The 17,165-nt window shown below is 31.6% G+C and overlaps 1 protein-coding gene across 1 annotated transcript in view; it reads left to right on the top strand.

The window, feature by feature from the left end:
* Nucleotides 1–293: 293 nt before the first annotated feature.
* LOC113384105 (low-density lipoprotein receptor-related protein-like) overlaps nt 294–17,165 on the top strand; it is a 28,575-nt gene continuing 11,703 nt past the window's right edge. The window contains exons 1-3 of the mRNA XM_026622084.1: nt 294–380; nt 1,953–2,103; nt 6,237–6,368. Of these exons, the coding sequence (XP_026477869.1) occupies nt 294–380; nt 1,953–2,103; nt 6,237–6,368 (370 nt within the window). The remainder of the gene's footprint in view (nt 381–1,952; nt 2,104–6,236; nt 6,369–17,165) is intronic.

Genomic DNA, 17,165 nt, shown 5'->3' with positions numbered 1-17,165 from the left:
AAATAACTACGTGCATTATTAAATTTCATACAAATATAAATTTAAATCAGTAATTAAAATTAGTTTAAATAAATAAAAATCAATACTGCAGTCTATGACGTCTGCATTGTAATTGCTTAATGGATTTTTTTTTCAAATTCAAGATAGTGATGAATCTCTTTGAACTGTGATCATAATAAAAATAATGCCTTTACCCAAATTAAGCCAATTTAACCATACTTAATTCAAAATTGGGATATCGTAGATATCTGTAGTAATGTGAATAAAATTTCAACCGAAGCCACGACTATAAAATGTCGTTAAGGATTGGAAGATGGTATACTCCGGACATGATTATTACCTCTGTGATACTCAAGATCACAAATACGATTAGGTCTGAGGTAATTCAGATAAGTCCCGGAGCGAAATGTATATATTATATATGCGAGAAGAACATAGTGCGTGATATGTAGATTATCAAACAAACACATCGTTTCCGCGGAGAAACTACACGGTTGCAGATCGATGCAAAAACTTTGAAATTTCTTGATGACTTAATCGTAAGATATTGGCGATTTAGATTAGAGTTCGTCCAATAACTTTAATAGGATACTTACGTGTGAGTGCATGGTGATAATAGGTTTTTTTTTTGCAAAGATATGGATAGAAACTAGTTGGTAGTTCGCATAGCGCAAATTAATATTCTATTATTGCATTAGTAATAAGAATTCGAATGATTATTAACAGCTGAGTTCTTTTTTTTCCTAAATTAGTTTTCGCATTTGTTACTTCAGTTAACAAATTAAGGTATGTCCTTATTATTCATCTAATTTCATGGAAAATAATGTACCAAATACAGTTTTAATTATTTTTTTCGAAAAATCCGAAGCTGTGTCATGCGAACGCTTTTAATTCTAGAGATATACCACGCCAAATGTTTTTCGATAATTCCTTAAAAGTTCTCAGATTTATAAAAGTAGATTTTCAATTCAACACTGATTAAGTCTAACAATATGGTTTTTTGTACAACATATATTTTTGTCAAATTTTGATTCATTTTGAAGTTTTTGAATACATGTTAGAATATAATGACTTATGCTCTCTGATTGCTGAGTTTGATATTTATTAATTTCTTATATATGGGATTCAATATAATTTCACCCTTAATTATAGAGAGTTTCAATAATATTCTGGTTATTTAAAATTATAAACAATGCTAAAACAATACGATGCCATTTACATAATCCTATTTTGTTTGTCATCTATTATCTCATAAGAAAACATGTCTGACCCATTGCTCTATTTAATGAACCATCTTAATAAGACCATATTTCAAGAACTAGAGATATTTCTCTTCATTACTACATACAAAAGTAACAGTTTTCTTGCATTGTATGCTAGGAACATAATACATTTGCGTAAATTTATAGCCGTTAAAATTCCGTAGCACAATTGAATGCCCAAGCCACCAGCTGTTTTGCATGCATTATTTCATTTGCTTACGTTCTTTGCATTTCACATGATGGTCTGGGAACATTTACTTAATAAAAATGCCATGCAGTTGGCAGAGGCATATATTACTTCCGTGTATTCTTCTGTATTTAATGCATTTTGTAATTTGTTGAACATTTTGATTATTATTTAATAGCCTAGGTTTGCGTAAAACTTAATTAAAAGTAATATTATCGGCCTCCATAAAGTAGTATTTAACTATATTTCTCCAACAAAGATCATGGATGTGATTTATGTATCAAAATTCATCTGTTATTCAAATGTGCTTCTGGAAGTATTCAACGTCGAGCGAATTCTGAAGTAATGATATGCAATTTAACTATACTTTTCCCAATCGAAGCAAGCGGACCTGCTTTAGACCAAAGTATCCAATAATATTTTTATCTGACTCCCTCATAATACCAGCAATAAAAACTACTTTTAACCTCTGCATTATTATACTAACAATTTCCTTTTTTCAGTCCTTGTGCAGTCACGGAAGTCAACTGATCGGATCAAGTTGTGTGGACAATATAGATTGTGAAGAAATCGTAGCTAATAGTAGGTGCTTAGAAGGCAGATGCGCGTGTAAACCCTATCATGCTACATTTAATATGACTGCCTGTCTTCCCGGTAAGCAAGTTAACTAATAATTTAGATCATAAAGCAGATCATTGTGCCATTATGTAGCTTCATGTTTCAAGTCATATTTAAAAAAAAATATTGAGGCCTAAATTAATATTCATTTGCAAAGTAGCAAACCTTATTACCGGAAATATTAAGTTCACATTAATTGATGAATGCTACCACAATTTTTAACATCTATAATTGTAGTGTAATTGATTCTTATATATAAAAATGAATCGCAAAATGTGTTGGGAAGCGCATAACTCAACAACGCCTGAACCAATTTGATCAATTCTTTTTTTAAAATGTTCGTTGAAGTCCAAGGATGGTTCTTACGGAAAAAATCGAATAATTGTCGAGAAAACCCTAAAAACAGCCCTCTTATTTTTCTCATATAAAAGTTTTTTAACTAAAACGTAAAATCAATTTGAGCTTTATTGCTATTAAAGATCATATTAAATTACAAGCACTCACTGTATACTCCTTTTAAACGATTATTTGAATTTTGATAAATCTTTCTGAAGTTTGTTAAGAAAATTTTCTAGGATGTATGTATTACAAAGTACTGGGATGTATGTGCAATATTGTAGAAATCTATAATATAAAATAAATGAAAAAAATTGAAAAAAAAAACGACATGCCATTGTTTGCATTGAAACCAAATGAAAACTATCATCTGCCAAAAATTTCAATTTACTTATTAACCTAGACAATATTAAAATATATATAATAAATGTATGATTATGAATAAGAAAAATGAAATGTCTACATTATTATTGCCAAAGAGCATCTGAGATGTGCCAGAAATTAAAATAATATAAGATACAGTATATGTATGGCAGATTGAATGATACACATATGAACACGATATGACAAATTAATTCACTTAAAATATGAAATTAAGTATTAATCAGGGACGGTCCTACCTTTAATGCGATGCATGCAAAAAATACTATCGCACACCTTAGGGGGCGCCAACACAATATTCGGATATTAAATTTTCAATATAGATTTTTTTCCAATATATATTTTCTTTGCATCTTTCCACAATATTTTTAAAATTCGTAAAAATTTCACTTTATACCAACTAATGAGAGAGTAAAGATGAATACATACAATTCGGCCCTCGCGATATCGATTAAGAGAAGTTCAAGATGCAACTTTGGATATCTTAAATAATAAAAAAATTGAATTTATTTAATCCAACATGAAGTACCAGTGTTATGTTATGGTTATGTTATACCGTTTAAAAGACTTCAATTTCCAATATAGTGTGGGAATTGAGACTCATCATTTTATTTAAAGCAGTTCTACATTTAACATTGCTCATATTATAAATGTATATGCATTTTGGCGTAAAGAGTAATTTAAAAAACAATAATTATTAATTTTAGGTAAACGGTAAATATTAGTATATTATATTTAAAAAAATGTAGACATGAGTACAGGACAACGTCTGTCGTGTCATCTAGTAATTCAATATAAATAATGTGAGTTCCCATAATGATTTATTGAAATTTATTTAACACTACACACAATTAACCAAAAAACTAGTCATTTATTTTAGAGAATCAGAAACTAATTCATTTTAAATATTATAAGGAGTTCCTAGACAAAAAGCTCCTAAGGGGACAATGTTCAGTACCTGTTAGTTCTGACAAATATCTCCTTTTTGTCATGCAGCCGTTCGTGGAATATAATATAAATAACGCGCGGTATCTGGTCAGTCAGCTCCGAGCGGTTATCGCAATAACGGTCGTCCGCGGCGCGATTCGTTGTCCACTATTTCACGAACCGCAACGGAACGATTGCGCCCGCAGCGTTCGCGACTGATAGCAGTTTTCATTTTTCTAGCGACTCGGACTTTTATTGCACCCGATTTGTTACTGCCTGATCACGAATAATCGAACTTCATAGATGAACAGCTGGTGGTCATGATAATAGAATTAGGCGAATAGTTGGGATATCTCGATAATTGGAGTAAATTGATTTCATGCTGGGTATTGCGTTCTCTTCTTGGCTTTTTAAAATCTATAGATTTTTCCGATCATTTAAAGCATGGGTTATATTATTTTCTTCGTACTTATTTTTCAAAAGCATTCAAAATAACTTTAGAATTTATTTAGACCATAGGTTCCCAAACTTGTTTGTGCCGTTGACCCTTGCAATGTTTTTTCTTTTGCTATGGACATCCTATATTAAAGTGATCACACGTACCAGTTTCGCCGGAACAGTCACGGATTTCCATCTAGTGATCCGGGTTTTTATAAATTCAATTTTCGATCCGGATTGTGCCGTATTCTCAAAAAGTTTAGATTTATATCGAATCTCCGCAATGCTTGAAACTAAAATTACAACTACCCATCAAATATCTGGAAACGATATATTTCACATCACTCAATAAATCTGTAGGATAACTAAGAAAAACCAATTTTATGCCAAATTTCTTTCTTTTTATGCAACATAGTTTCTTCGAAGACGATATAAAAATTAAAGCAAACTTCAAAATTTCGAAACCATTTATTTAGTACGATTTGTACTTTGCCACAAAAATCATCTCATCGTTTGGTAAAAGTTTCCTCAAAGCAACCATCCTTTTGAGATCTGAGATCGGTATATGGTCGCTGGGAAACAGATCTAGAAAATATGGTAAAAGAAAAAGCAATTTGGAGTCCAATTCATATTTTTCTTCTATATGCGAGGTTGATGGGTGGCTGGCTCCGCTCTCAATAAGAGTATTGAAACAGATTATACGTTTCCAAAAATGCATAATTCGATTTTGATGAAACATGACGTACATTGTTACAACACTTTACTAAATATTTGACAAAAATTTAAAGTTGAATCGTTCAATAGTTTTTAAGATATGCGAGGTTGATGGGTGGCTGACTCCGCTCTCAATACTAGTATTGAAACAGATTGTACGTTTTCAAAAATGCATAATTCGATTTTGATGAAACTTGACACACATTGTTTCTATACTTTACCAAGATTGTGACCAAAATTTAAAGTTGGGACATTCAATTGTTTCTAAGATATGCGAGATTGATGGATGGCTGGCTCCGTGCTCAATACTAACATTTAAAGTTTAAATCATTTCTAAATATGCCATGACCCCCATTTTCATTTCGGGGCCCCCCAAATTTTGTTTTCCCTGCCGTGGACCTCTTGAAAGTTGCCATGGACCCCTGGGGGTCTATGTGGACCACTTTGCGAATCACTGATTTAGACAAACTAATCAAGAACAACAATCGAGAGATCAACAACAATCGAAAGTTGCAATGGTATTACTGTTGAATTGCTTTGTATCTATGGGACGAGGTGTATACGTAAGGCATGTATGTATGTATATCTAAAAGTTGTTCAATTATAATAAATAAGTGCATTGCAATGTATGAAACTAATAACTTGAATACTTTCACGAAAGTTATCATTCAAATGTCTTCCTTCCAAACTTTATTAACTTCCCGTATGGTAAGTTATTGTGATCGTCCAAAAATCGAAATTGAAAATTGTTGCATTTCTTCACGTTTTGAAGGTATTTGAACATTTTGGCATACCTCAAAAGAAATGGATATGTGTGTGTATGTAAGGATACAATTTTTCGTCCACGTTTTCGGGCGCACGGATCAACCGATTTGAGTGATTCAAAAACATTCGATTTTTATTGATAGGGAGATTTCCAGCCATTTCGAATATATCTTCCAATGGTGTAATTTATTTATTCAACACGAAGACGAAGTTCAAGCAATGATGGCATTAATTTCAAAATTATTTATACTAACATTTAATTCTTAATATTACTTAAGCTGTTGCCAAAATTGGGTCACCTAAACAGAGCTAAATGTACAAAAAATGGCAGTTTCTGAGAGAACTAAGCAACCGATTTGAATGATTCAAACAACTTTTTGATTGTGTTGACAAAACAATTGCTTTTGGAAAAAAAATTTTTATTACAATTAAAACATTTAATATTCCTCGAACATTTCGTTACGCTGCAGGAACTTCCAACAATTTGCCTTAAGGCACGATGCCATACACCACTAGTTTTGTATTATTATTCAAAGTGATTCTATTTCAGTTCATTTACATTATAGAATAATTACACATTTGATATCAATATCTTTTCTATATTTCAGCAAGTCTTCTAGGCGCATCATGCGTAACCGAAGCACAATGCACGAATCGGGTGCCGAACAGTGAATGCAAGGAAGCTGTGTGCTCCTGCAAACACGGCTTCTTACAGTACAGAAAGCACACCTGTCTTGAAGGTAAGCCGAGATCAAAATGAAAAATCCTATCATTGACAATAGTATTGCTGTATATGTTAAAACGAAACAGACTTTGGGATCAGTTGTAGAATTTTCAATATGCCAATGTCAATATGCCTATACAGCATATATAAGACTTGGTGTACCTCTAATTATATATATAGTCTACTATTGTAGATTTATATAAATAATTTTATGATAATACTTCTAAGAAGTACAATTAATAAATAATTATTCAAAAAACATATAAACCATCAATAATGGTGAATAAAATTTGTTCAATGATGTACATTTCTTGAGCTAATATTAACTTGATTTGAAGAAAATTTATACAATTCTTCCCTATTCCCATCGGGCATCCCGATTAACTAACTTGATTTGAAGAAAATTTATACAATTCTTCCCTATTCCCAACGGGCATTCCACCTTAATTGCAAATTATGTGTATTCTATTATGCATTTCTAACTGCAATAAAACGTGACGTCTCAATGGTCACGATGCATTATATTATATGTGGGTAACCCGTTGCTCGATATCTCTTAAATGAATCTTTGCTAACAATTGGCGATGCTGGACGGTCCAGAAACTGAGTAGACACAGAGCTAATGATTTAGCAACATTTTGATTTTAAGAATATTTATTATCATATTTGCATGTGTAACATTTTAAACATGTCTCACAGCAACATATATTTCATTGCTGGATGATTGGAAATTAAGGAAATTTGTTCTCCTAATGTTCAATTTCTATTACTTAAATAACTGTTTGTATTTCACTGGTAAAATATTTCATTTAACACGTTGAGTCCTAGGGACGAACAGTCAACTTTGCGTCAACTTAGCATATGACTGGCATCTGACATCGGTCCCAAAGACCGGGGCTAGAATTTTGCATGGTTTGTATGATCGAAGTATGTATGTATGAACAGTACAAAATATGGTTAGTCTCAATGAAATGCTAAGGACTATAATTTTTATGTAATTTATTGAACCATTCTACATAAAAATGTGTTACGTGGTGAACGTTGGCTACCATTCGTCATTGCCGGCTGAACGGAAAGGGAAGAAAATTGAGCGCTGTGCTCACCGTGTCAAAGCAGTAAATGTTGTTGTGGCAACCCCAACGCTGCCAGCAATTAATGTTGTGCAACCTTGAGCTAACAACAAATATGTTGAGATCCCAACACTGGTACCAAATGTTACCAAAACCTTACAAAAACCGTTACTCTGACTTGCACGTGCGTCTTATCTTTGCATACAATGTTGCAAGGCTATGAATCATGCTAACTGCGTTGTTCATATTGACTGTTATATAAAATTTATAATATTATTTATAATTATTACAAAGGGGTGGATAGCACTACAATGTACACAAACTTATCCTACTTCGATCAGACTTTCAAAAGATTTTTTAGCAAAATATGTCTATAAAATTGTAAGCGCCAGATCGTATAGTTAAAATCTAATATGAATAAAATTGTTTAGTAAATAGAATAGGAAGCTAAGCTAAATTTAGCTAATTACATTATTTCTATAATACTATATAACTGAAGATGAGTAACTTATAAGAAAAACCAAATCGATATTAATGAATTAGGATGCTAAGAATTACTAAGCATGTAACACCTACTGTTATATGACTAGCGGGAAATGACTGAAATTCAGGTGCATCTGTATATTACATAAAAAGATGCTTCAATCATTATTCAAGTTTGAAACGTTTACCGACTGCTATATTAAAACAAGTGTGCCGGTCGGCCCCACACGCTTCCTCTATTGACACAGCACGACGCGACGCTACATAACGCCGGAAAATTATTAATCGGCCGACCTCTAATCCGCGGATATTTTATCGATATTTTAGTCTTAACGGTTAATTCCTTTTACATCCGGCAAAGGTTCGAATGAATAACTCAGCGCGAAAACTATGGAAATATTACCGGTAAATCGTTATTTGTACAGCATTACATGCAAAATATATATATATTTGTGAGCGCCGCGGATCTGGAAATTAATAACTATTAATAATAATATGATTTATTTTTAAGCTTTCAATTTTGAGATGATATTATAGTTTATAATAGTTGCTGCATTATTTTTCAGTATGGTATATTATTTTCATGAAACTTTAAACGGTTTCTAGTTATGTTGAAAAAATAATTACAAACTAGTGGGGTGTATGGCATGCTGGAACTTCCCGTACCGTAACGAAATGTTCGAGGAATTCTGAATGTTTTCAAATAGATTATTATTATTATTGTAAAAAGTTGAAATTATTTGTTTAATGTATATTAGAATTATAGTCAGAATTAAAAATAAAATCTGTATTATTTTCGATATACAAAAAAAAATTTTTTTTGAAAAAAGAAGAGAAGGAAAAAAAACAAAAATTTTTTTTCCAAAATCAATTATTTTGTTAAGACAAGCAGAAAGTTCTTCGAATCATTTAAATCGGACGCTTAGTTCACTCAAAATCTGCCATTTTTTGTACATTTAGCTCCGTATCTTCGAAATGGCTGGGCCTGCCTTTTCCAAAAACTAATAAACACTTCTCCCAATCATTACTAATTGAATATTTTTTAGATCATTCAAATCGGATGCTCCGTTCTCTCAAAAACACGATTTCTATTTTCTGCACTCTTTGCTCTTTATCTCCGTAGCGGCTGGACCTGCCTTTGCCAAAAACTAATCAGCTCATCTCCCTATCAATAGGAATCGAATGCTTTTTGAACCACTCAAATCGGTTGATCCGTGCGCCCGAAAACGTGACTGGAAATTTGTATCCATACATACACACACACATCCATTTTTTCTGAGGTATGCCAAAATGTTCAGAAACCTTCAAAACGTCGAGAAATGTAAAAAATTTCAATTTCGATTTTCGGCCCATTACAATAACTTACCCTACGGAAAGTTAAAAATTAATAAAACAATAATTATAATGGGCTGTGAAAATTGTAATGACCCTACACGTCCACATTAGCCTATATCCGAGTGGTGTTTTCATATGTACTTCCCATATTATTTCTTTTTACTTGACAAGTTCATCCTTGAGGTCATCAGTAGTTAATTAACAAACAGTACAGTACTGTTAGGCTTAGGAAAGATGTGACTTTAATTTATAAAACAGTAGTCAGTTGACGGACGACTGAAACGACGCATGTTCATTAATTACAATTAAATAGTAGTCAGTGAGGTGAGAAAGATAGAGTTCTTTCGAGTGATTTGTCAAAACTATATACAAAATTATGTATACAAATGTTCATTTTAAATTCAAAGTAGTGTATAATATGCAAATATCTACACTGAACAAGCCGATTTGTCGAAATATTTAGGTTAAACGTTAAAACTGGTAAAGAACTGACCTACACACAACGAATGTTGATATAACCTGTTGCATAAGCAAGAGTTATAAATTTGAGCATAAACTTGTTAGGTAATGCTTAGGCAAAGCTGTAATTTGCAAAATTATGTCGCGGTCACAATGTGTACTTAGTACATACTTTTGTATAAGTTAGAAAATAAATTGATTTTTTTTCTTTCGAATGCAAAACTGTAATGGCATTTTTGGAAATGAATACGCAAATTATCAACTTCCCGAAGGAGAAGTTTATGTTTTTATAAATGAATGTGCAGAACACTTAGTCACTTCATGCTTTAACAGTTTTTCTAAACAATTCTAAAACTGCATTTACTATAAATACGCAAAACAAAAGAACCAATTATTAAGTCACATGAATAATTAATTTTATATTTCCATTAAAGCCCTTAATTTACGCATATTTTCATATTGTTCACTATCAGCTGGAACATATAAATAATGACTTATATATGAAAACAAAAAATAGCCTAAAGAACGTATACTATACTGACGATGAAATCTATACTCTGAAACTGGTACTTTTGCTACGGTACTTTCCTTGACTATATCATGATTTCAGAAATCTTATATTGACTACAGAGATGAATTAAATCATATCCTGCTTATACCAAAGAACCTAATAAATAGGTCTTACTTATAACACAAAAATTTGTATTTGTTAAGATGCATGGTACATTATAAGATAAATTTTTGTTACAAGCTTATTCGGGTAGTATTAAAACAATTAATTATGTGTAATAATGCAAATATATTTCAAAAAAGCACATGTGAATGAAAAGCAATAAATTTTTATCATTTTTTCGAACGATCAATTAGCAATTGATTAGCATTGAATAAATTGTTGCAAGATTACAGCCAGAAACCAGAGAAATCATATTTAAGAAAGAAAAACAGTTAAATTTTATAGATCTTCTAAAATGTTGGTACATAATACAAGAGCTGCGTTGAAGTGTCCTTTAAAAAAAATTAGTCTTCTCGGCCAGAAACCAGAGAATTTCATATTTAAGAAAGAAAAACAGTTGAAGTTTATAGATCTTCTAAACTGTTGGTACATAATGCAAAAGCTGCGTTGAAGTGTCCTTTAAATAAGTCATGTAATAGTCTTCTCGGGTTAAATTGAATAAAATTTTCTGAGAAAACAGTGCTCTCGGGTTAAATTGAATATAATTTTGATTGTATATACCAAAATAGAAAATATCTAAAGTAGTACTAATTATTTGCATATTGTTTTGAATTCCAGAGCTCTTTTCTCATTAGTTTAAGGGAGTGATTGGCGCCAGTACTTGAGATTGCCATTAACATCATAGAAATTAATATGGTATTTGGATACGTACGAATTTTGTTAAGAACATTTGGGTCCGATTTCATGGAACAATATAACCTTCGGTCGATTTTTTCAATTGAAATCGATATGAAGTAGTAATTCATTCAAAAATGAAAGCATTGATACAAAATCTCAAAATCCATAAATAATAATCACTTGTCATCACTTACCATTTACTAGAATGTCCATTGGGGTCCCAATATTCCTGATGCAACTCTGTAGTCAGACTCATCCAAAGGTTCGGTTACCAGGCCGTACCCTGCAGACAGAATGTGGACATTATTGGTATTAAGTTCTATTTGCGTGCACATAGCTCGTGGGTACGGGATATAGCTATATTTGCGCAGTTAATATGGTAAATATCACGGTAAAACTCCATAATGCTAATATATATCATGAGATACTCACCAAGATAAAGGAATGTTCGTTTTGCGAATGCTTCCCGGATGATAAATGCGTTCAAGTGCTCTCAATATCCAACCTCTTCTATTTACAGTTAGATTTATTAAGAGTTCTGCAAATATTAAATTATTGTTCATTCTAACTTGAGTGTTTTTTTTTTAATTTTAAAATATAAGACTTGGTGGGTAAAACAATTAATATCTTGAATTTAGTTATTGATAAATACTTAATTTTTTATATATAACAAAAAAAAATAATAAGACTTTGCTCATTGAGCATGTCCATTCAGCTGTAAGTCATAACCAGATAATTATTTATTTAATTTGATCAGTATATGAAAAGGGGCTCGCCCGTAGGTAAGCGGTTAAGAGCGACGGGACCTGAATCAGAGATCCCGGGTTCTATACCCACTTTGAGCAGCCTGTTGTCAGGCAGCAGTGACAACAATTTTCACTTGGAAATATAGATAGCAATATATTTCCAAGTGAAAATAGCCCTTGCCCGGCATTGCTGCACCAATAAAAAGTCAGCTCTATTAGATTAAATCTAATAACAAAAAATCATCAAATATGGATGGATTAACGATCCATCCATTATAATCACAGCGATTTTTAACACTTTAGTTTATTAATTTGAAGATAATTAAATAAAATGCGCAAATTATTGATTGATTGATAAATCATATTTTAATAAATTGTTTAGATGTTAAGTGTCTAGCTTAATGCTTTTTCATAAATAAATACTCATATATATATATATATATATATATATATATATATATTATACACTTTTACATTAATATTAGTCCGAATAAGCATCTCGTTGAATACACCATAAAAGATATTTGCTTCTTGATTACTATCAGCACATGATAATCATATTGAATTATGCGAATTATTGCGTGTTTTATAGTAACATCTCTCATTCAATAAAGTATTTGAATTAGACATGAATTTACAACTCATGAAATTATACTTTAGAAACATGCCTTGGATATACATATATGATATTTCAATATATTATATTCTGAAGGCATTTTTGTTGCATTTGCTTGGGAATGCTGATTGAGTACTGTACAGTAATAAATGTGTATTATCGTATTCACACGAGTTTGTTTTCCGAGTTAGCAAAACAGGGGTTGAAAACCCTTTACACCTTGAGAAGGATCAATAGAATCTCGTTATCATAGTATACATACTATATTTATACAGTTTATAAAAATGAATCTCTTTTCGAAGCAGTTCTTAATAATTTATACTTTCAAATTCACGTGTAATACATATTAAACATTTTATTATGGATATAAAACATGCAAGCATACCTAGAGTGAGAACTTTTGCATTCGAACAAAAACAACTTAATATTTTATATTTTTAAATTCAACGTAATATATATTAAATATAGTAACTGAATATTGGTGTTAGATGCAAATTTTATATAATTATTCACGAAAATTGCAAATTATTTACTGAAATATTATATTTGTACCTTAGCTGCAAGAAGAGCACCTACAAATTTGTCATGGGTTTCCCTATAAACCACACAAAGCAGTAACTTAATGATATAATTATAAAACAACAATATCTTTATTTAACCTATTGAACTAGAATGATCTTACTTTGCACCCTATTCCTACACATTTCTCAATGGTTGTAAATCACTGTACAGTCTCCCAGTACAGATCGGAACATCAGTCGTTATTTCGGCATGTTATTATTTATTAAGTATATATGGAAGCATATGATACATTGACTGGACGAGACGATAGTCGATCCTGAATGCTTTTTGTATAATTATTTACACGCTCACCTCCAGACTTATGATAGGCCAAACGCCACATTGATGAATTGCCAAAGAACTACGACGCCTTGATGCACTGAGGTCGCTGGCTTCTGATGATAAAGCGAAACTTGCATACATTTATGGGGTTTAGAATATAATATAATATACATATATCTATTCTTTATCATTTTATGAGTAATTAATCGAGAGATTAACAAATAAATAGTTAAAATAGTACTTAAAATAACAAAGCTGCTAAGAATTGGGGGTCCCTATGACACCACAGAGAAACATACTAACTTTCATTACGTGCACATTATTTAATTAGACTTCTCCATAAAGACCTCCATCAAACATGCTTGCTAATTATTTTTGGAAATTGTCTAGAAACTATAGATCTTATGCATATGTATTACAAGGTCTATGCTAGAAACTCGTCGGTACGATTCCAAAATAAAGAAAATCGAAATTAATCATTAACTTATATCAATTTTATAAACACCCTTGTTCAAATTACAATTAAATTGATTCAACTTCTTTGGACTGGTCGTCGAGATTAATTTCCATGTTGATCGATTTATATTTAAATCTACATATGCTCTATTTTATCATTTATTAAAAACAATGCCTTATTTTAATTTTTTCACAGGAAGAAATGTTATAATTTAATTTGATCTCAAATAATATGTATATTTTAGCTCTCATGCCTGTTTTTATACACCTATAAATTTTAGTTAATAAGTATTAAGATATACACAATTCACATACATATTTGTTTAACACCAAATACACGGCGCGGCGTGAAAATCATTATACCAAAATAACGTAAATGCAAATGTGGCTAAACTAACACTTTTGTAATTGCTAAACCTCTTTAAATGAAGACTGTTATATTGTTATTTTTCAAGATAACAGTTCTTATTCTATCTCAATTCTGTCTAATACAAATCTTATTTAAATATTCAGATCTGGGAAAATATTCGACGAAGACACATTTGCATAAACAATTTTTCTAACGGAATGTAACAATGAAAAGGGTATCATAGAACATACTTCTAAAACTTCAACATTCAACAAATTTGAGGAAGGAGTTGACTGCCAAAAATATTAAAAGTCTAATTAATATAATAGACACTGGGTGGGGGAAATTTTTTGACTTAAAAATTAATTTTAATTTTAGATAATTATTGGCATATATGGTATAATTGCTCATGAATATAAAATATAAAAAATCTAATAAATTGCTGCTGCAAAATATTATAGGGGATCTAGCATAGTTAGAATAAGCCATTATTCTAAAGAATATTGTAGTGATCAATGACACATTGAAACATAGAAAGAAAATTCAGGGGCGGTAGATTTTTAAGATATATGATATCCAGAATCGTTTATTACACTTTATATGAATTCAGATAGAATAGTAAGCTTTTAAATAATATCCTTTTACCAATCATCCTTTATTTAACACGAAAATAGGTTATTTTCAACGTTCTACTTTACAACTAATTTTTAACTTCCCGTAGAGCAAGTTATAGTAATTGCAAAAAAATCGAAAATGAAAATTTTTATATATCTAACGTTTCAAAGATTTCTGAATATTTTGGCATACCTCAGAAAAAATGAATGTATGTGTGTGTGTGCGGATACAAATTTTCGTCGACGATTTCGGAAACACCGATCAACCGATTCGAATAATTCAAAAAACATTCGATTCGTATTGATAAGGAGACGTGCTGATTAGTTTTTGGCAAAGGCACGTCTAGCCGTTCAGAAGATACGGGGCAAAAAGTTAACTCAGTTTTTAAGAGATCGGAGCGTCCGATTTTAAAAATTTAAAAAACATTTTATTTGTATTGACAAGATGAAGATTGATCAAATTTTTATGAAGGCAGGTCTAGCGGTTTCAGAGATCTCGTGGAAACAGTAAAAATAAGCCATTTGGCGGTCAAAAATGATCATTAGACATATGCACATCAAATTATCAGATATTTTATAGAGATTTTAACAATAAGTATAAATTTTGTTTACATTCCTATGGGTTCCGTATCAATGTTTATCCGTTAGACGGCGACGCAGCGCTTACGCGCTTTGACATTTCGTCTCTATGCAGTTAAAGCAGTATGATTGCTTTGAAAAGAAGTTCAGAATTTCCAAAATATGTCAAATTAAAAACAACATTTTTTAATTTTTTTTTTTTCAAAAAAAAAGCAATTTTTGTCAAACTATAGTATCTCAAAAATCTATTTTTTTCGAAATAATTTTTTTTCATCGATGTTAATCTTTTTAAAAAAAATAAGAATTTTTGGTACGGAAAGTTCCAGTAATTTGCCTTAAGACACGATGCTATGCGCCACACTAGTTCATTTTGTTTCTCTATAGTCTACTCACTAGTATCGATACAATCGACTACTTTTCAGAAAAACTTAAAAAATTACCACACATTTATCAAGAAGCACCTAATAAATTTCATGGCTTGAGAACACCAGGAACAGAACTGACCGTGTTCTTAATAGACTGGGCGTTCACGGAAACGTGCAACGGGGTGGTGTTGCAGCGCGTAAGCGAGAAAATAATACAAAGGGTTCAATTATCGTCATTCTTGCTGTCTAGGTGGTAGTTCTACAAAAGACGCGCCATGAATAAATCATGTCGGAGCGGTGAGAAAGGCTTAACTGAATATACTGCACGAGGGCACGAGTGGCAGTTGCCTTTGCATTGAGTGGTTTAGAAGTAGAACCCGATCAGAAACCAGAAGTAAAGATCGGATCAATTGAAAAGATCGCAAATTTTAGTTGTCTTATTAAGAAATAATGATGATTTGTATTACTACATTTAAAAATACAGTCACCAATTTAGTTTAGTTAGTCAATTAATCAATCATTTTTCTTTAATTGTTTTTAATTTTAGTACCACTAATTCATATACATGTTCCAAGTTTCATTTAGTCCGTTTTTTAGTTAGCTCTTTTCCTTGTCTGCATCCTTTTAGAAGTTGTTGATATTGTAATGGATAATAGGGTTGATGAGCCCTTTCTCGAGAATTCCAAAGTCTGCCAAATATTATATCTTAGCATTGCATCCCTATTACAAAAGGGTTACTCCAACTCCTTAACCCGACTTCTATAAACACCCTGTAATTACCTGCGGAAACTAAACAAACTAACTACACGAATGAAACAGTATGTACTTTTAGCACTGAGGGTTGTGCAACCCTTTGACGACAATGCCAATTGTCGTTACAATATATGGATATACTATCTATAATATCCAATCTTGCTTCCCTATAAGGAAACTGCCAGCACTCAGTGTTGGCATGCCAAATGCTCACACTGCCTCCAGTGACTGGTGACGTCACAAGGATTTAACAACAAATTCGCCCATAAATTCAGCCATATTGATTTTTTGTACAGCGATCAGAACTATAAGCTCTCTAAACTGCGATTTCTGATTTACTAGTTCAGATTTCCAAAAGGGCTGCCCAGCAGTTAACCATTCTTCTTTGTATAGCTATGCACTCGTATATATCAGATACGTATACCTGTGCTATCACTATTAATTTGACTGTGATGCAGCAATGCCTACAAGAGGCATTGAGGATTTTCACTTGAGAATTATATTTAAGATGCATACCCGGAAATTTGAGGAATACTGCTTGAAGGCAAGCTAGGCCGAGGTTGAGGGTGAGGTTGAACACAGAACTAAGGTTTACTAGCCATCTAAAAACATCAATAAAAGGTCTTTCTTATTTACAAAATTACTACTAATCTATCTGTTCTTTTGTTAATTTCTTCCTCAGTGCTTTAAATTATCATTGGCTATCTTTTCAACTACTTATTTCTTTTATTTTTGCTTCATCTAAACCGGTTTGTTTTTGCTAATTCTAGTTCTCCTTTCATAATTTGACCCAT

Source organism: Ctenocephalides felis, unplaced genomic scaffold (genome assembly GCF_003426905.1).
Source record: "Ctenocephalides felis isolate EL2017-DRISC unplaced genomic scaffold, ASM342690v1 CF-g0.4_SCAFFOLD_00845, whole genome shotgun sequence".
NCBI lineage: Eukaryota > Metazoa > Arthropoda > Insecta > Siphonaptera > Pulicidae > Ctenocephalides > Ctenocephalides felis.
The sequence above is the reverse complement of the archived record's forward strand: the minus strand, read 5'-3'. Positions and strand labels throughout refer to the sequence as shown.